The sequence below is a fragment of the Andrographis paniculata genome, unplaced genomic scaffold (genome assembly GCF_009805555.1).
Source record: "Andrographis paniculata isolate CXL003 unplaced genomic scaffold, ASM980555v1 Contig32END, whole genome shotgun sequence".
Taxonomy (NCBI): Eukaryota; Viridiplantae; Streptophyta; class Magnoliopsida; order Lamiales; family Acanthaceae; genus Andrographis; species Andrographis paniculata.
In genome coordinates this window covers 4,515,018-4,537,735 of record NW_026137565.1, presented here as the reverse complement: position 1 = coordinate 4,537,735, position 22,718 = coordinate 4,515,018, and the positions used below count along the sequence as shown (strand labels likewise).

Genomic DNA, 22,718 nt, shown 5'->3' with positions numbered 1-22,718 from the left:
TTTTAATAATATTAATATTGATTATAATTAAAAAGATTTTTTGTATTAAAAAATACAGATGAGGATAAACATTCAAATATTTTATTAATATTATTATTTTTAGTAATATTATTATTATATTATAAATTTAAGATAAATATGAATTATAATATATAAAATTAATAATAATACAATAATAATATATAAATATATATATATATATATAAATCAAACGAAAACAAACAAACGAAACCCCGCATAACAAGAAAGAAGAGAGGAGGCAGAAAAGATGGAGAAAAGGGAAAAGAAAATTTGGCTTCCAATCTAATTTTGTTAATTTATTCGTAAAGGTAAGTAGAATTTAATTACAATTTTAAATATGATTTAAATTATTTATTTTATAAATTAGGTATTTGAAAAAAAAAATAAAAAACTGATAATTAAATATTTAACTATAAAATCATGATAAATTTTAAGTTATTTGATCAGATATAACTCAAATTTTATATTTGGAGTATTTTTATCTTTATCTAAATTTAAGTTATTTTGTACCTATCTGCTTATTCATAATTTTAAATATTTTTTATTTTAAAATATATCGATCAAAATAATATTAAGTATAAAACTTTTATAATTACAATAGAGTATTTTATTATAAGAAAAATTTTGAAAACCATCATATTAGTTTTAAAAATACATCATTTGAGTAAGCTAGTAGCTCTTTTGAATACCCAGGTAGTTCATCTTGTATGTTAACAAACTATATTTGTAAGCAATCTGGTTTTATTTAAATTAAGTTAATATATTAAAAAATTTATAGTTGATACTATATGATAATTAAACCATTAATCTAACTCGAAAAAGAATAAGACATAGTATTTTGCTTCCAAAGGTTATTAGTTGTCAATCGTAACAATATATTGGTAATATCATATTGATTGAGCTCGTTAGCTTGATATGATAACCGAAACTGATAAGTAATTATATGGGAATAATATTCACTTAATCACAACTTAATTGTTATATTTGAAGTATAATTTCGTAAGCTTATGTGATTTAATATCAAATGCGAAACTTACCATACCTCTTTGTTTGGGGCTCGACAGGAATGTGATCCACTTGATTTTTTATTGCTCTTATTGCATGGATTGCATATATTATACATATAACATGATTGTTATGTGTGCATTTTTTGGATATTACTGTTATTTGCAATGTACAGTAGTGCTTGACAATGACACCATCTTACGTACATTAAATTAATGTACCGTTACATTTTGCAATAACAGTAGTTAGTCGGACAACCAATTGACCTGTGTCGCAGGGTCTTTCGGAGATTAAATTTGGTTATTTATAACTCTATCTAATCATTATCGTACAAGTTTTGGTCTACTTATTAGATTGATCACTAGTGAAGTCTAATGATAGTTCAGGATCATTGGTCAACTCCAAACGCAATTTCGAATGGGGGCGCGAGGAGGAATAGAGTTTTCATGTTCCCTTTAGGTGATTTTTGGGGTGCACGAATCTCACTAATATACACGGGATAGATCTATCTTCGCTACCACGAGCTCTTGATAGTTCTGTTGTTAATGGCGATATATGTGGGCTATTCATATGATTGATTGGCATACTTCTATTATATGTACCTTGTTGATTATGCATTTATTGTTAGGGGTTAGTTGTCTGTCTGATTGTATCAGGTTTTCTATATTATTTTTTTAGAGACATTCCATTTGATTGATTTGGCTTGTCTCGTGCTATTGATGATATTCATGGACATTTTTGGATAATGCCAATTATTGTGGGTAGCTTTACTTGTTGACGATGTTAAATATTGGAACAATTATACTGAAAAATAAGAAATGTTTTATGCAATGGGAAGTATCACAAATCTTTCTGGATAATGCGAGTGGTTTTTCTTTTTTGGCTTATCATATCCTTATAAGGAATAAATATAACGGAGAAATAAAAAGGTAATCATAACACATGTAGCATAAATTTTGTAAGTATAAATGATATAAATCGTAGTTACTGGTGTAATTTTGTTTTACTTACTCAGCAATTTGCTGATTTAAATCTACATTTTGTAGGTAATCTGTGTAAGAAGAATTCGCTCTATGCATCATAATAGAATTTATTCGGGGTCTAGAGCACTTAATTAATTATTATTATTATTATTATTATTATTATTATTATATAATGATCTAATTATCTTAATTGCGAGGCACATACATGTGTTTTATTTTAATATATTTATATAAAAAAAAGATATTTATTTATATATGTTGGATTTATGTATTTATAACATTATATAAGCGTTAGTACGTATTAGGCGGGCCGACTAGATAAAACTGACTCCTTCGTTCGGTTTAACGGTAATATTTCGGTTCGAACCGATTGAGATGTTACAAATAGATAGTAAAAGTTAAACTCAACTTATACCCAAGCACAATCCTATACATAAAAGATATACGTACATGTTTTCGTATGTATACATGGAGTCTGAGTTGTACTTTTTCTATATATATATAAGTGCTACATTCATGGCCTACAATAAAAATCACACAAGAAAAATTTAACTTCCATATCTCGTCTACAATATTACACAACCACAAACTTCTTGCAATGTCACTTCCCAATGGAAACAATCCGAGCCAAGAAATTCTTGATGCTCAAGCTCATATTTGGAACCACATTTTCAATTTCATAAACTCCATGTGTTTGAAATGCACCCTTCAATTAGGCATCCCCGACATCATCCACAGCTACGGCAAGCCGATGAAGCTTTCGGAATTAACCAACGCCCTCTCCCTCGGCCAAGACAAGTCTCCTTTCCTCGACCGGCTAATGCGAATTATGATCCACTCCAAGTTCTTCATCAAGGCCAAAATCTTCGATGATAGCGACCAATCGGGCTATTGGATCACGCCGTCTTCTCTTCTCCTCCTCAAGAACGAAGCCTCGAGCGTCGCGCCATTCGCGCTCGCCATGCTCGACCCGGTCTTAACCGACCCGTGGCATCAATTAAGCAAATGGTTAGGGACTAGCCATGCAACACCATTCATCACCACTCATGGGAGAGATTTTTGGGAGGAGGCCGGGGGAAATGCGACGATGAATACGTTCTTCAACGAGGGAATGGCGAGCGATGCTCGCCTTATGTTAAGTATAATGACTAAGGATTGTAGGCATGTTTTCCAAGGGTTGGAATCGATTGTCGATGTTGGAGGCGGCACGGGAATCGCAGCCAAGGCTATTGTCGATGCCTTCCCGGGGCTAAAGTGCGCCGTGCTCGATCTCCCCCATGTTGTCGCCGGCTTGGAATCGACTAAGGACTTGAATTATGTCGATGGAGATATGTTTGAGTCAATCCCTTGTGCTGATGCTGTGTTTATGAAGGTATGCATATATAGATTGTAGTATATATAAATTTGTGTTTGTAATAATGTTCGATTGTGTGAATATTGCAGTGGATATTGCACGATTGGCCCGACAAGGAGTGTGTGAAGATATTGGAGAATTGCAGAGAGGCAATAATGGCGAGTAAAGAGAAGGGAGGGAAGGTGATTATAGTGGACATTGTGATCGATGAAGATGAAGGCAGAGTTGGGCATGAACTGAGGGAGACACAGCTGTGCTTCGATATGATGATGATGGTTTTGGTTTCTGGAAAAGAGAGGACTGAGAAGGAATGGGCTAATCTGTTTGATGCTGCTGGGTTTAAGAGTTACAAAGTTACACGTATCCTTGGAGTGAGATCTCTTATCGAAGTATTTCCCTAAATAATTTGGATGTAGATTATGATTATTAAAATTTGAGTCTAGAGTTTGCTTGATTTTGGTTTTGTGAAGAAAATCCATGTTTGAGTTAGTGAGTACTTTTTTTTTTTTTTTTTTTTATGTGAGTATGTGAATTTTGTCGGTAATATAAAAATAAAATTTTAGATTGAATGTATTTTTTTTTTATTTTAAGGAAATAGAATGTATTTTATATAAATTTGAATAGTTTAAGTTGGGTGAATTGCAAATAATATATGCACGATTGATTGAATATACTTAAAATGTTTGTTTTAAAAACTAAATATATTCAACAAATAAGATATATTTTTTAAATGATTAATATAATTTGTTTATATAAAAATTTATTATTTTGAATGTATATGAATTCTTTTATTTATGGCGAAGATATACATAAAATAAAATTATAGGTAAGTTCATCATTGTATGTATTTATTTTATAGATAAAAATAAATTAATAATAATAATAATATACTCCCTCAGGTCCCACGTAATTTGTCTCTATTTTCTATCTTCGTCCATCCCACATAACTTATCTTTTTTATTTTTAAAAATATAATTATACACTTTAATCATATTTTCAATTTTATAATTTTTTCAATTTTAATTAAATTATTTGCTTACTTTAATCTTAATTTATAATTATTTTTACTAAATAATAATTATTTTTAAAAATACATTTTCTAATTACCTACTAATTATATTTTATCTGTAATAAGCCCAAAATATTTAGTACAGGGAGTATTTAATTAGAGAGCTCTATTTGACTTTATTTATTTTTTGCCCAAACCTATTAATGCCTCAAACCACATGTTATTTAGAGTTGGTAAATTCATTGTACTCATATATATGTATAGGTAATACAGGTCTTCGTCCACTCTACAATCATACCAACCATACAGATAAAAGAGTTTGTTTGTTCATAATGTTTTTTTTCAATAAAATTTTTAATATATATTTTATTCTTTCACAAAAATCAATATTCAATATAAAATATTATTTTTAATATTATCAACATAATTTTATATATCTCGTATAAACTTTAATGATATATGCACTTTGTATGTACCTCCATTTATTGGATATACAATTAAAATATTTTTTGCTGGTCTTATAGAGTTAATTAGTATTATATTTGTCTTTGATATAATGTTAAAAATAAATTTAATAATATCTTTATAAAGTTTACAATTCGCCTTTTGCTCATAGTCTTAAAAATTTTTGAGACGGCAAGTACTTATTATAATTATTGAGTCATCACATATTAAAAGCTGCTTAAAAAACAAAATAAAACAAAAATAAAAATTCGGAGGAGTTGATCTCACAATTTTTTTGTATGTTTCTTTACACAAATTTTCTCAAATTTTACTATTTGGACTCTGCGTTCCTCGAAAAAAAAAAATTCTTACAAAATATCTCATCAAATATTATTTTAATACCAAATCCAAACCAAATTTTCTCAAACTCAACTAAAAGAAACACATCCGAGAACATATAACTCTGATATCATATTAGATGATATAAATGACTGCTTGAAGCTGATATTTATTTATTTATCGACATAGGAAGTCAACCAACAGATATTATTTATTAGGTAATTATTTATTATTATTATTATTATTATTATTATTATTTATCAGAGTGATTTTTTATATATAGGATTCTACAATGAAGAAGTGACACGTGTATATCTTTAAATGTCAAAATTCAAGTACTACTGTGGTAATAAGATGTAACGATATCAATCTTCTTATATTAGTATATATATACTCCGTAAAAACAAACTCAATAAGGTCAAATTTTTTTCTGATATCAGTAAAATCCATAAGATTCACACTTCTATGCTTATTATGAGAAATATATATATATATATATATATATGCATCCATAATAATTTTATTTAAAATAATATCCCTGCTCTGTATAATATGCTACTGGCACAATATAATTGCACAATTATAGAGTATTTATTTATAGATACGCATTCCAATATGATACAGGGTCCCTCCACCCTGGCATGCATGTGAGTTTGTGTTGTCTTGAGATAAAACACGTATTTTTTAATTTATTTTTCAAATTCAAAATATATTACTTTAAATTTAAAAATATATGTTAAATGCTGGAAAGGCTAGGATGCTATACTTAACACTAATCAGATATCTTTATTAGTATTTTTAATGTATTAATTATAGAAAATATATTATGTGTGCATTTACCATATGGAATTATGGTAGATAATATATTTACCTGATATAATCTTATGTTTATTTTAATGCATTCAAGTCAGATCTCAATACAATAATATAAATTTGGAGGATAATTAATCTAATTATTCCTTTAATATTATTTGACACTATTACTATTTTATTGAAGCGTTGTCCAAGTGATGTACGTAAAGATAATTTGTGTTTTGGTATAAAATAAATAATATGATAATAAAATAGAAATATTTATATATTTATATGAGATATAACTTTGCCACAAAACTAATTTACAATTTTAAATATATCTAATAAATAATTTAAATATATATCAAATTATATTTGTTATAGTAATATCACAATTAAATTATAATAAATTGTTATGTTAAAAAAAAAAAAAAAACAAGTACTCCCTCAATCCCAATTGAAAAAGGTGTCTTTTGAAATTTTATAGCAAATTAAGAAATGATAATATTTTATTGGTCAGTGAAAGAACTCTAGAGTTAAATGTGTTTGCCTAGAGTAATTTGAGGATAAACAATCCCTTGAGAAGTCCCACAGGATGCACGTAAGTGCATAATTTGAAGACAGGTGATCCCCTTAAAAGTTTCACAGAGTGCGTGTGAATGAGAACAAAGCACGCTTGAAGGACTTGTATTTGATCCGTAGAGTCAATCTAATCCTGACACGCACGACCAACATGGCTTGCGGGCCAAGGTGTCATAAAAATATAATATAATTGCATAATGAATTGTAGCGTAATATCTATTTCTACTTGCTTCATTGGTCTAACTCCTACTACCACTTCTAAGGTCCGCTTTCCTCCAGATGTGTTTGATAATTATCAAATATGTTAAATGTAAATGTCTCTTATTTTATATTTTAGCATATGTGTTTATTCCGTTGACAATGTGTTGTTATAACTGTGAATTAATCATGTTTTGAAGAGTTGACCCCATTTAAGGTGTTTGAAGAAGATTTTGATGACTCTCATTTTTCAACAAAATAGACTAGTCATTTGAGAATAATATAGCTCCAGTTCATTAGCAATATAATTATAAAAATTTAAAAATTTGGGATTTAAAAAAAAAAAAATCATCAACTACAAAGATAATGAACAAATTTTTATGTCTGGATGAAAATTTATGCTAGGCAAGAGTTTAATCAATATTAAAATTTAGTTATTTTACAGCTTAATATATTTTCCTTCCTTGTTTGAATTATTTTTCTTCCTTTATTTAGTGTAGAACATTATATCTCTCCATAATATATAGATAATCGAACCACTATTGTATTTTGCATTTTCTTTGACGTATGAACTAATATTTATTTTACAATTATATGACAAACTACCAATTAGACGCATATTTTCAATCAATATCAAATTTCAGTTATATATATATATATATTTTATGTGTACTTTAATATAATTATAAAATTTTATAGAAAATATAAAAGTATAAAACACAATATATTTTAGAGCATCTCCAACCGAACCCTAAATAAAATTTTGTTAATGACATCAATGTGAAATATGTCATTATATTAATATAAGAATTGTATGTGTTTTTATGTAATAATGTCAATAGCTAAATTTTAGTGAGACACGTTTACATATATACGTGCATCAACTACATATATACTATATACTACATATTAAATATACAAGTCTACATATATTTATTCATCTGCTATATATATATATTTATTATACCTATATATATAACATAAATATATAATGAGCCTCTTGTTTACCCTGGGTTCTGGGCGGACGCTCCTTCCGCTCGGGCCCAGAGCCGGCCACATATATATATATATATAATATTTTATGATCTCATTGTTATATCTATTTTGGTATATCTCATAACATATTTCTAGTTTTTGTTATCAATATCAAATTGAGATATTCTTAATTTTAATTTTAATTTTTATTATATTTGCCCATATAAATATTTTTTACAATCTATAAAAGGCTGGCTATTATGGTATTGAATAGTATATTAAGAACACAAAATTTATTATTTAAATTAATATAACATAAATACAATACAAAAATTAGAATTAAATTTCATATTTCCTACAAAACACATATTATACTTCCATAGAATACACATTTTAAATATAAAGAAAAGAGTGTTATCTGCACTAAAGATAAGTGCTATGTTTGAACTTTTATTTCACGACTTGTTATAAAAATACAGTATTTAAAGTCAAATGATAAAAATATCAAAATATCTTATATATTTTTATTTATTAATTAATTAAATAATATTATTTTCAAATTTTTTACAAAATCTCAAAAAAAAAATTCATCAACCAAAAGTTTTGGAACTAAGCTAATGTATATATATATATAATGTATATGTATATATCTTTTAAAATTTATTATTATTTTACAGATTTTTTAAATTATTATGGTATACATTCCAGACAAGGGCCAGGTCGTGTTCATGTTATGTAGGTCTAGAATAGGCCCACTAAAAGGCCCAATCGTTAAATTACAATAGAAAACCAATACTGGATCGAGCTCAAATTGCTGGGTCTGAACCAAAACCAATACTTTTTGTTCCGGTTTTTGAATAATACAAATTTAAATAAATATGTATAATACATATATTGAATGTAGTATTAAAAATAACAAATTGTTTTCAATATAATATTTTTTAAAAAAATTATATATTCAATATTGATATTTATTAAAAAATATGAATAATATTAAAAATTTAAAGCATAAGTATAATTTTGATTTTAAATAGTTTCACACATGAAACAAAGATAATTAAAAAAAAGTCAAAAATTAAATATTTAATATCATATAAATTGAATGTAATATTTTTTCTAAAAATAATTTTCAAATATAATATTTTAAACTAAATATAATGATTTGTTTTATTTTTTAAAAATTATATATCATTGATAGTTTTTTAAATAAAAAAAATAATGATTACTTAGTAGAATAAATATTAATTTCAAGAAATCAGGGGCATTCAAGTAATTTCGTCTTTCAGTCGTTCTTGTCTTGGGCACAAAGATTTCTCCTCTCCGCTGCTTTACATACTCCATTTCCATTCCTTCCAGAATTGTTCGAATTTCGACGGAGAAAAGCTTTCAAATCTTTAAATCACAGAATGAGCCGTGGAAGCGGAGGTGGATACGATCGACACATAACGATCTTCTCACCCGAAGGTCGTCTCTATCAAGTGGGTAAGCCTTTTTCAACTTCAAAAGTATCGGATGCTGGTAGTTTGCCCTAATTAGGCACTGAGTTTGAATAAACAGGGGTTTATATTGATTCGGTGATGCTTTGGTGCAGAATATGCTTTCAAGGCTGTTAAAGCTGCGGGAATCACCTCGATCGGCGTCCGCGGGGCGGATTCCGTTTGTGTTGTTACACAAAAGAAAGTTCCGGTTGGTTTCTGATAGGTTATGGGGTATTTGTTATGGAACTGAGTGTTTTGTTAGTATAACGCTAACTGAAAATAATGTGTGAGCAGGACAAGCTTTTGGATCCGGCGAGCGTCAGCCATTTGTTTCCTATTACTAAGTATCTTGGTTTGTTGGCAACAGGCATGACAGGTAAATTTTTTAGGTTAAACCCATTTTTGTTGGGGCAATAGGGAAGAATGCTGATGGATTGGTCGGTATGAAGCACTAAATATTGAGAAGGGGTTTGAAATTACTACTAGGAATATGATATGAATGATTGCAATATAAGAAATAAGCCTAAAATTTATTTCAATTCATCCAATGAACGTAAATTGCTATTATCATTTCCACTCTTGTATCCTCATAAGAAATGCACCTTCAGAGACTACCTTATATCAGCTTAAATGTGACTAACACCTGTAAGTGCAAGACAATAAGATTTAAAACAGTGTATGTTGTTTGAATATGATACATTTTTAGCTTCTTATTCTGGGTCATAATTAGTTTCAACAAATTTTGTTTACTCCAGCTGATGCAAGGACTTTAGTTCAACAAGCAAGGAATGAGGCTGCCGAGTTCCGTTTCAGATATGGATATGAAATGCCTGTTGATTCATTGGCAAGATGGTAAGCTTCTGTTGCCTATTTATTATATTCTGTGAGTGATTAATATTCCTCATACTATTTGTTGGACAGAATCCCTTAGTCATGAGATATGAATGATGTAATCCTAGCATCATGCTATGTTCCCAACTATTTATAATATGACAACCTTCCTGAAATTTCCTTTGGCACCTAAAAGGTTTCTGAGATAGATAATTACTTTGCGAGGATAATCGATGCAGCTAATTTTTAAATTTAAAAATAATACCTCCATATTATGGAATCTGTTTTTCTTTTTCTAAGTAAGTGATGCAATTGTATTGGAAATCAATTTGTTGCAGGATTGCGGACAAATCTCAAGTTTACACACAGCATGCATATATGAGACCACTTGGAATAAGTCTGTTGCAATCTATTCACTTGATGAGTTGATCTTTTTACTGCTTCGCCTTATCATATGTTTCACTCACTGATTCACTTCTTGTTTATGTGCAAAGTTTCCATGATTTTGGGCATTGATGATGAGAAAGGTCCTCAGCTCTTCAAGTGTGACCCTGCTGGCCATTTCTTTGGTCACAAGGTAGATAAAAAAACACTTAATCCAGACGCTCATTTTGTTCTATCCTTATTTTATTCTAAATCTTGCATTGTTAATTTGTTATACTTTTGTCTATGTCTATTGGTGGGAGTATTTAGACTGAAAACTGTCCTAAGCCCTTCCAAATTAACAAATTCGAAAGTCTTTTTTTTTTTTTGCAAGAAAAGGAGAGAAAAATTAGATTGTTCTCTCCTACAGCCTTAGTATGTTGCAAGTAATCAGCTGATTGAGAGCTTATTTTATTGGACCATGGTGTGCCACATGAGCATGGCATATTGAAAAATAAATCAATTATATCAAAACTAGGAAATATTAATACTTTTATTTAGTTTTTTAACATTACAAGATAAATATATTATGCTCATGCTTAAACAATCACATAGCTTTCAATATAAAGGGGTTAAAAACACAGATACAATGCTCAATGTAACAAAGTTAAGCTAAATAGTGAAGTGTCTTCTTTGTTTCTGGACTTGTCAGTTATTTTTAGTTTTTATTTTTTAAATGTTGTAAAACAGAGTATGTAGTTGCTCTGAAGACACTCTGCTCGTGCTTATGTGATTGGCTAAAGGCCCTAGAAGTATATGCCCTTGACATGTTGATCCCCATCCCATGTACTTTAAATGGTGCTGTGATAGTATCTTCTGGCATGTGGACTTTATGGCTGTGGTTGAAGCTGTACATGTTACTGGTTTTCCTTTATTTGCCCATACACATTGTAGATTAAGGATCTTTGTAAAGATATGTGAGTTGTTCTTATTCTTTTAGGGACCCTGTTTTGAGGCATCTCATATCAACACTTATCCTGAAGAGATATTTGTTTTCTTCATGGTTATTCCAAAAGAGAAGCATACATATCATAAAGTACTAATCTTTAAGGAAATCATTTCCAATAATTATCTTGGAATTTTTCTGCCGGAGTACATGATCGGTTGAGAGGGAGGATTCATGTGCTGCAATAGCATTATCAGAAATGTTTAAAATATTCATTTATATTGATTTAACAAATGAACTTAGTTATATTTTATTTTTTCTTTATAATCGGTAGTTTCATGAAAACTTCCTTTTTTTCTTTACGTTTGATTAATTTGAGATGTTTATCTTCTATATGCTATCAATGAATATCTGAAGAAAATGAACCATTTTCTGTTTTCTTGTTTATACTTAAGACATTTCTGATCTACTTTGAGAAATGCAATGCTCTTCCCTTTTATTTATTTATTTGTATTTCCATCTCTTTTGGATGGGAAGATAATGTACATTATCTTTTTTGACAGGCAACTAGTGCTGGATCCAAAGAGCAAGAAGCCATTAACTTTCTAGAGAAGAAGATGAAAAATGATCCAGCATTCACCTTTGATGAAACTGTACAGGTAAAGGCAAACAATAATATATGCTTTGTAGCTAGCTTTGATATGTTCTTATCAATGCTGTGTTGCTCATGGATGCACCATTTCTTATTATATAATGGAGCACTAAAATTTTGTGTGTTGTATTGCTTATGTAAATCATTAGGGTCGTCGATGTACTTGTGCAGTTTGGATGCCCTAAAGATTGTGATGTTGGTTGCTTTAACTTTCTCTGTGAATGAGCTTTAGAGTAATTGAATCCTGTCATCTCAAAATTAAACTTTTGGGCTTTATCCCATCAGGCCCTTTTCGATAGTCCATGGGTTCATCTTTAGATGTTAAGTTAGTTCTGTCTGCTAAAAAATAAATTTATGATTCAAGCAGTGCAGTAGATAATCCTTCTTTTGTTTCTTATCCCTGTTCTTTGTCTCAGTTTAATGACAGAGATTGGATTATTCAAGTGAAAACTATCATTCATTGGGCTCTATTACCTCCTAATTCCATATTGGTCTGAGCTTATAGAAGCCGAGGCAATTAGTAATATATGGAAAATTAGAATGTGGATAAGAATAGGTTTACTAGACACTTAGCCCGCCACTTCACTTGTAGTTTCTGCATCTAGGCTTCGATTGCTTTGCATGAGTCATTTCCTTTCGTAATACTTGGCACAAGTTTAGTTTGAATTTATTAATCTGATGCCAACTTCAGGTATCCTAAAATCTCAATTGTTTTTGCAGACTGCAATTTCAGCTCTACAGTCTGTTCTACAGGAGGATTTCAAGGCGAACGAGATTGAGGTAATTCTTAATACTTATCTCAAAAGATCAAACCTGATTCCTTATCCTAAACGGTTCTTGAATTTATGACTATCTTGAGGTGTCGATCTCCTTTTGTGATCCCAAATAATTGTGCTGACTGCTGACAAATTTGATAGCGTATTATGATCTTGTTCCTTGAGCCAGCGATCACTTAACTTTCTGTTACTTTAAATCTTTGTGATCTTGGCCAGGTTGGTGTGGTGAGGAAAGACGATCCTGTGTTCAAAGTCTTGTCAGCCGAAGAAATCGATGAGCATCTCACTGCAATAAGCGAGCGCGACTGAACCCAATTGCATCTTGCTGCCAAACTGTGCTGGAAAACCTTAAACATGAACTGCTCCATTGAATGATGAATTAAAGATTTAAAAATTCTCTAAATTTAGTCAGACCATCGAATTTCCATGTTCATGTGAAGGCTTCTTATGGCATTTTCAGGTCATCAATCCCGTGTTCCTTTTAAGGTAAGCAAACGATGATAGTTCAAGCAAAATTATGACGTTACTACATTAGTTCCCTTCTTGTTTCGAATTAATTTGTGTTTTTCTGAATTCAAATGGCAAGTGATGTGAATTCCAAAATGAATTGAAGGGGGCACTCAGTGAGTTAGTAGAAGGTAGTGGTAAATAATAGCAGCATTAGCAACACTGTTAATTGAGCCAAGAATGGCTTCATGATGCTGAACCATTAAGCTTAAGTAACTGTAGTTTAATGTAGACATTATCGATGGTTTTTGAGGCAATTGACATTATGATACTATTAAAAAAAAAAGAGAAAAACCATAATCAAGTCTAGGATGTAGGTTTGTAAATAAATGAAGAATAGGGTAGCCAAGAGAAGTCCAAAAAGCAGATGACAGGCCCAATGGATATCAGCCCAAGAAGAAAGAGAACTCAATCTGCTCAGAAAATTAACACAAGATTGTATAGAGAATTAGTTTTGATTTGAATATTTAAATAAATTTTTTATGTATTATTTTATGAAAAAATTAATATATTTTTATTAAAAATAATATAAATTGAATAGCAGTTCTTTCGGCTTAAAAGACAAACCAAACACAAAATTTGACTATTAGAACTAATTGGAAAAAATTAAATTTATCAAATTAAATATATATATATATTTTTAATGTAATATTATATGAAAGTCATACTATTTTGATTCAAAATATTAAATTAAAATTTATTTATGTCATATTACACTTTCAATTACAAAATCTTTATTATTCAAACCAAATACAAACAAAACCTAGGGTATATGCAATGAGAATTTCTTCCAGCAGCCTGAGAAATACCCACATTTTATTTGATTCTTCAAAAGACATCTTCTTGATCATATATAATTCACCATTTACCTTATTAGTTTAGTTTGTAAAATATTAGATTTAATCAAAAATTTATTCACAGGACATTCAAATATTAGCGAACACTGCATGTTCAGTGTTTCACGTCATAAAAAAAAAAAAAAAAAAAAAAAAAGACATCTTTTGATATATTTACAATTATTTACAATGTCAATATTGAAATGGTACATCCCAATGTGTTTGTTCGGGGATTTGGATTTTGAGTTGGGATTCGAATAGCAAAAATTTTGAATTTGAACAGTTGTATGATGTGATATAAATAAGTGATGATGTGATGTTTTAAATGTAAAATTGATTTTTTAGTATAATATAAAAAATGAAAAATAGACGTTTGATTTGATGTTTTTGGGAAAAAAAATTAGATGAATATTGAATTTGGGGAAAATCCTCCAAACAAACACACTATGATTAGTGAATTATTTAATTTTTTTTTCTAATGTTATAGATGACAATAATTTCAAATTTCTTTTTTGGTGAAAATTTATTCAACAAATAATTTTGTTTACAATCCAAATTAGATTACTAAATTTTGTATGTAGGATTTTTAAGCAACTACCACATATCAAATTATCATAAAACTTAATATTATTGGATAAGATTATTTATAATATACATATGGTTTAAAAATTGCATAAAACTTCTTCATATTTTTTAAAATATTACATATAAATTTTTTAGAAATTATATTTAATATTTTGAAAAACGCAAGAGAGTTCCATACAATTTATAAAGGATTTTGGACAATTTTCTTAGAATATAAGAGAGCTTATGCAATTTTTTTAATCATTAAAGAATGTAATACAATCCTTTTAAGTTATAAATAAGTTATAAACAATTTAACCCAATAATATTATCGATATCATATGCGGATAACCTTGTATAGAAGTTTTTATAAATAAAAAATAAATAAATTGAAAACTTTTACTAATGCAAAAATCATTATATATATATATGTATATATATAATTAGAAGAATAATTTTTTCATTAATTATTGTAATTTTTCATACTACAATATTATCATTTTACACAGAGAGATGAGAAATGTATTAAGAAAAAATTCATCTCCTTAAATTAGCAACATACAAAGCGACAACCGCTAAAAATAAATAAATAAATAAAAAATAAAATTCTAAAGTATCATCATTCACCAATTATATTAAACATGTAATAGAAATATCTAATACAAGTCCTTTAATAAGATGCATGGTACTGGATATTTAATTATTTAGGAAACATAAATAATATTTGAAACATAAAATAATATACTTAAGATATGAAATATATGTAGATTAACTATTCATTGATTCATTAAGTCATACATAACAATTTTATAAAGAAAGTCATTATATTTAAGATGATAATAAAAAATGAGTAAAATATTTTATTTCATATTTTACAAAGGTAAATAACACTTGAAATATAATAAAGTATAGCACAATTTTATAATATATTGAATAATATTCAACATTCTTTAAAATACCCCATTGATTTTATAAAAAAATTTATTATATTCATGAGAGTTGTGTTTAATATCACAACTCTTTATTTCATATTTCTTAGTAAATTGAATAAAAGAATACAATCAATCCTAAATATAAATAGTCAAATTGAGACTATTATTAGGATTTATAAAGTACAATTAAGACCCTAAAACATATCATACTAAAAATCCTATCAAATTTTGATAAGTAATAAAATGTCATTATGTCAGTATGTGTATATTTTGTAGTTCATATTATATTATGAACACAATGAATATTTTATATTAAATTATGTGACATAAATACTTAAAATCACATTAGCATTTAATTCATATTTTCTAAATCAAACGTAATTATATATATACAATATATCCTGCTTTTAAGAAATATATATATTGATAATACAAAGAGAAAAAAAAAATAGATAAATCTATAGGTAATCATCTATATTATTTATCACTATCGTCTCTATTGTCTCTACAACTCATTAAACTGACATTCTCTTAACATTTAAAAATGTAAGACGGACGAAACTAACTTTGCATTTTTTTTCTACATTTTGCATAATTTTTCACCTATCTTTTAGTTATTTTTATTATTTTTTTAAATTACAAGTGTACGATTATGGGCATTGCACATTAACAATTGTAATTGAGTTATTTGAAATCGATGTAGTTCTTTATCCGTCTTCTTATGAAGTCCAATTTTAAAATTTAGCTTTTAGAAACTACTAAATCATCTAACTATAATTATGGGCATTGTACATTCAACAATTGTAATTGAGTTATCTGAATTCGATGTAGTTATGTGTTCGTGTTTTTATATAATCCGACTTTAAAAATTAGTTCTTATAAACTATTGGATCATCTTTATTATATTATAATAAATTAAATGTGAACAAAATATATTGTAATTTTAAATTGGAGAGTAAAGTATATTTTTTATTTGATTTTTAATCAACTATTAAATATCATATTCAATATTCCTCCGCCTCAACTGAAAGTATCATTTTTACTATTTTGATTGTTTCACTTAAAAATATCATTTTTTTTTTTTACGATATCTAGTTGGAACAACATGTTCTTCCTGAATAGCCTGATTTAAGGCCAACGAAGTTATCGCCGCTAAGATATAGTATTCATCTCCACCAGGAGATAAATAAAGCTCTTTACCCGCTTATGCATTCATAGCACAAGACTTTACTACTCAAGCTGCATTATATACTCATCACTAATATATTGCAAGATTCATCATGACATGAGCTTTTGCTTATGAAGCTATATTTTTCATAAAGATTGCAATCCAGGACAAAATGATTCAACCATTTCATTTTACCAAGTTAAATGTTAGCCAGATTAGTTAACATTTCTATATTTCGATGCAACAACAAGATGTTATTTGTAACAAGTATTTTTGTTGGTTGGTTAATTGGTCACATTTTATTCACGAAATGACTTGGATTGGTATTAGTCTGGATACACCAAAATCATTCTATTAGATCAAATAAGATTGGCCGTAGATAGACGCCCAAGCCATTTGTCTTTTCTATTGTTTACTATTTTGATTACAATTGTTAATAAAAATTATACTACAACATTATGAAAAACAATTCAAGACATTGTTGCTTTAAAGAAAAAATGATAAGTTTATACTCAATGAAGCTATACAACTGAGATATTAAGTTAGAGCAAATAGATTTTAGATCGCATCAAAGTATATTTTGAATGTGATCGTCAAGTTTGATGAAGAAATTTTCAATTTATGATGGCTTAATATTATTCTCGGCTCACTTTAACAAAAAATGTTATATTTTATTTGACTAATTCTACTCCCTAACAAAAAGTAAATTCAAAATATGTCCAAAGGTGTAGTGAAAAAAATGATAATATACATTTAATCATATATTTTCATTTCAATATATTTCATATGGAAAATAAGAAGAAGTCATAATATATATTAAGGTCGTAACACTATAAATTATAATTAATAAAGAAGAAAATTAAAATCAAAGTACAAATATTTTGAATGACGACATTATTGTATCAAATGAGAACTCACCAAAAGATATTACTTTAAGTTGAATGATAAAGAATAAAAATAAATACACTATCAGTGAAATAATTGATGGTAGTAAAAATAATGATGGTGTAAATATTAAAAGAAATAAAACCAGTTGAGTTGTTGAAAGCGATACATTAAATAATGATTGTCAATACAAAAATTTTTACCTTATAAACTCCAAAGGATTTTAGAATATTAAAAATAATTATTGATGAATTGAAACATATTGTGGAATTCGAAATTGAGTGCTTGGATATTGATATTTGATCCATATTAGCTTTGAATGATGTGAGACTTTAATTTGTATTTAATTACATCTCATTGTTAATGTTTTGTGAATCTTAGTTGAATTACTTTGGTAAAAATAATTAGGCAAAATAGTAAAAATTTCTTTTGTAGTTTCTTGAATTTGTTGAAAACCCTCCCGTGGTCCAAAAATTCTATAAAATCTATTTATAGTTTCTAAAATATTGTACACTTGCCCTTTTATTCTAAATTGCACTAACGGTGTTAAACTTTTACACATACTAACTATTATGTCCCTATCTAAATTAGATTTCTTCTGTTTACTTTATCGCACTTTCTCTCCCTTTCCCCCTCTCTTTCACCGACGCCATCATCTTCCCTGTTCTCTTCTTCCGCCAACCCACACCATCCACTAGTCTCGTCTTCTTCTTCTTCCACTACCTTCCAGCCACTCCAACTGTGTGTCCAGACACCAACCGCCATTGCATCATTGTGATTCCAATCGCCATAGCCACCTCCTTCTTCAACCTTCTCACCACCGATCAACAACCACTCTCGGTTATCACCATTCCATAGTTTTCTTCATTTCCACCATTTTCATCCGTATCTATATTTCTACTTTATTCCCCTCCCTTCAGCATCATTTTCTTTATTTCCTATAAAAAAAAAAAAACTAAGTTTCTAAATTAATTTCTTCCCCTCTATCCGGTCCGCTAGCCGCCGATGTGATGCAGCACGCTGCTCCGGTCCTCTTACGTCACCATTCTTGCCCTACTTTCTATATCTCTATTCTTTCATTTTACTTGTTGAAATCTCTGTTTAGGTATTCCTAATTTAGCAATGACGTCTAGATTTAATTATTCGGATTTATATTTTTTTCTTAAAAAAATAAATTCATTGTACTTGAGTTTATTTTTATTGTTCTTAGCGAAGTTTTTTCATAGTTGATACATGTGATCAGAGACCAGCTGCGGTGTTTTGTAGATTACTTATATCCACGTGATTCTTCTTCTTCTTACCCTCGAAAAAAGAATTTTTTTTTTTCAAAAACCAGTGGAGTGAGGGTCTGGGCGTGGCAGGGACAATGGTCGGAGGTGACTAGGCCTAGGCGTGTGCGGGCGGTGCTGGTGGCGCTCGGACTTGGGCGAGTTTGGATGGGCGCAGGCGGTGGAGAAAGGAGGCTGAAGATGGCAGCTAGAATTACGGAGGAGCGACGCTGCCGACGAATTGCGTCGATTTGGACTGAGAAAAAAAAAAAGAAAAGATAGGTAACTGACGGTTCACGACGGTCGTCGGTTGTGGGCGGTAGCAGAGAAGCGTTGCGCGGCATAAGGAGAACTAGAGCAACACTGGTGTGATGAAGTGAACAGGACATTGTTCCATCGAAGAAGGCAATCTCGAAATTGTATTTTTTTTAATTGTTATTACTTAATTTTAAATTTTATAATTTTTTTAATTTTAATTAAAATATTTACTTATATTTGTGTTAATCTATAATTATTTTTACTAATATATTTATTAATTATTTACTAATTATACATTATCTAAATTCTCTATCTACTGCAATAAACCCAAAATATATGAGACGGAGGAAGTATTTTTAAAAGTAAATTCACCTCAATCATTATAAGACAAGACTTTATATACAATTACTCATATTATTTAATATATATATATATATATTCATTGTGTATAAACAATCCGATAGAAATTCCAGTAAGACAAATACGTCTTCTATTATCATTTATGGACATTTGGATATAAATGTTAGCTTAATATTTCAAAATATGAAATATTAATATTGTATTTATTTTATGGGATAATTTGAATGAGTAATTTTTTTATATGAAGTATGAAAAAATATGTAGGTAATATAAAAATAATATTTGTGTATAATATATCAATATTTTTGAATGAACATGTAAAAGAAAAAAAAATAAAGAAAACACACCCTAAAACTTGAATGCTAAAATTAGATAGAATTTGACAACCAATTATTATGATTTTATTACTAATAAATTTAAATAAAGTTATGATGGTATCACCATTAAAAAAAAAAAAAAACTATTAAAGATATTGAAGTAGCTAAAAATATCAACTTTTCAAAATGATAGTTAATTTATTTAAATCAAAGTGATAACAAAAATTAAGCTATTAGTAATGTATTTATTGATTATTGTGAAATTCAATATATTTTTGTTAAGGAGTATGTTTAGATGGTTTATTTAATAAATAAAATATGTTATATGATGCTAATTCAATGAGGAAGTATTCTATATATTATGTGAAGGAATATGTTTAAATGGTTTATGTGACATATAAAATCATTTATAAGATATTATTTCAATGAGTATGCATTCTTAATCAATGCATATTATTTATTATTCTTGAGTTATATGCATTTTTAAGAGATTGTTCTCATGCTTATAAAATCAATTAAGTTATAAAAGTATATAAGAGAATATGTATAACTACTATTATCTATTAAAATAAGATTGGAGAGAATCCAAATACATAAGAAAATATATTGTAATTTTACATCATAGAAAAGAAGATTTACCTTATTATTTAATCAGCCACTAATATTGTCATATTTTGGTATTATTGATTATTATCATTATTATCATTATAAGTATTATTGATATTATTTGTGTGGGCATTGTGATGAATTGAAAATTACCGTGGAATTTAAAAGATATCAACCCTATGATAATTTTAAAACTCTTCTGATTAGTGAATTATATTTTTTTACCGGTATTGTAAAATGTATTCTTTGTGTTGAACAAGTTGTTGTATAATAAATATATATTGATGTACAAATTTTAATTTTATTGGTTAAAAGTTGAGAAAATTTACAAGAATGACCAAGATCTTACTCGCTCACACGACTAGTTTGTAAGGATAATTATACTTTAATTTATCTTAATATAATATTTTATAATAATGAATAAATAAGAATATTTTCAACATAAAAAATTAAATAGTCACAAGCATTGGTATTATAAATGTACATTTTCAATTGAAAGAGAAGTTGGCCTTTCAAATTTATGTATTTCTACTATCTTTCAACAATTGTTAACAATTGATAATAAATAAATAATGGTAATCAACCATAGTAAATTGATGAAGGCTACTTGTTTAAAAAAATAAAAAATAAAAAATTCTTGAAATAGTAAAATAATGTTAAAATCCAAATTAATGGTAAACTAATGGAACCAATGAGTCGATCAAATCTATGATCAGTATCATAAATGACATAAAAGATACTAAACTAAGACATAAAGTATTGTAAAATAAAAATAAATTAGACTAACTACACGGACATGAGATAGAGATTGATGTAGATTTATCAACAATAATAATTGTAAATATAACGCATGTATAATTTTATAAAAAAATATACTAACTAAACATGTGAATTAAACAAAAGAATTAGATTGTACAAACCTAATGAAAGCAAAATTGGTAGAATAAAATATTAAGCTTATGAAAATTTTGAAATAAGAAACTATGATGATATTATAATTGCCATGACAAAGAAAATTGTCTTTTCTTTACAAATTATATACTTCATAGCATAATATTAAAAGGGGAAAAAAAATTAATCTGTTCAAACTTGATCTCAAAATTTAAATTTAAATTTTAAAAATGTAATAATATACAGAGAAATGAGTATTCTTGTGGCAAACAAATTTAAACTATTGAATTTGATCTTTCATTTCAAATTAATTACGGTAAAATTAATCACAATTTTTATATCCTCTCACAAAATTAACATGATATCATCCCAACGGTGAGCACTATATCAAGTTAGTATTAATTTGAGCATATTTGCACAATTTTTAATGTCAATTATAACTGTAGCACCAAATTAATAATGTTAAAATACTAAAATTCACACTAATTTGACACGATGCCTTCGACGCCAAAATAAATTTTCTAAAAATAATGAATACCACATATCATAAATACATTCTAATAGATATGTGCACCCAAATCAATCATCCACAATTTATTACCAACATACATGTTCTATTTCATTCAATTCTTATTCTAATTAGGTCAAAAAAAAAAAAAAAAAAGATGGAATGTTATTATCTGAACTATTTGATTGGACTCAATTAAATTGGATGCAATATTGGATGTCCGGTAACGACAACCACTCACTCTTCACTTTTTCAACCATTTCAAAATATGTGTATTTATTTTGTAAGATTATTGGAAAAAAAATATTTTTATGTCAATTATAAATAATTATGTAGAAAATATAAAAATAATGAGTATATATAATGTATTAATTTTTTTAAAATAATGTATAATAAAAATATATTAAAAGAACAAAGTAACAAATAACAAAGTATATAATACAATACAATATACATCTAATAAAACCACAAAGTAACACGTGGTAGGCCCATTGCCAGCTTGTCAACGTGCTAATTGTTGGTTCCACCTCTATATATATATATATTATAAAATAATTTGTACATAAATATAATATATTTATAAATATGTATATATTATTTTCCATACAATGCATGAATAATGGTGCATTTTTCTTCCGTAGTAGGTACTGCAGCAACTTGCAAGTTGGATTTAATAAATTATGGGTTGCCAGTCAAGTGCAAGTGCAAGTGCAAAAAGCACATCCCATTAATTTTTAATATAGATATATTCATTAATTTTAATTTTAATTTATATTCCATCTGCCTGCCTTGCGGTTCGGATACCTTTGTAAATTGACTTTACACTATCAACTAATATACTGCCATTTATTAGTATTTGGATCGGTTATA

General features: G+C 27.9%; 2 protein-coding genes across 3 annotated transcripts; both read left to right on the top strand.

Annotated features, from left to right (window-relative positions):
* The first annotated feature begins 215 nt into the window (after positions 1–215).
* LOC127248094 (trans-resveratrol di-O-methyltransferase-like) lies at positions 216–3,915 on the top strand. 2 transcript variants are annotated; one of them, XM_051270275.1, is made up of 3 exons: positions 216–329; positions 2,726–3,381; positions 3,453–3,914. In XM_051270275.1, exons 2-3 carry the CDS (start codon positions 2,761–2,763, stop codon positions 3,762–3,764), a joined length of 933 nt encoding a protein of 310 aa, XP_051126232.1. In that variant the 5' UTR covers positions 216–329; positions 2,726–2,760; the 3' UTR covers positions 3,765–3,914. The 2 variants fall into 2 exon arrangements, with proteins under 2 accessions (XP_051126232.1, XP_051126231.1); XM_051270274.1 differs by lacking the exon at positions 216–329 and having other exon boundaries at positions 2,073–3,381; positions 3,453–3,915.
* Positions 3,916–9,018: 5,103 nt separating this feature from the next.
* LOC127248067 (proteasome subunit alpha type-6) lies at positions 9,019–13,297 on the top strand. The gene is made up of 9 exons (XM_051270225.1): positions 9,019–9,184; positions 9,294–9,388; positions 9,475–9,556; positions 9,936–10,032; positions 10,350–10,408; positions 10,506–10,588; positions 11,884–11,979; positions 12,693–12,752; positions 12,965–13,297. The coding sequence occupies exons 1-9, from the start codon at positions 9,109–9,111 to the stop codon at positions 13,055–13,057; spliced, it is 741 nt and encodes a 246-aa protein (XP_051126182.1). The 5' UTR covers positions 9,019–9,108; the 3' UTR covers positions 13,058–13,297.
* The last annotated feature ends 9,421 nt before the right edge of the window (positions 13,298–22,718 follow it).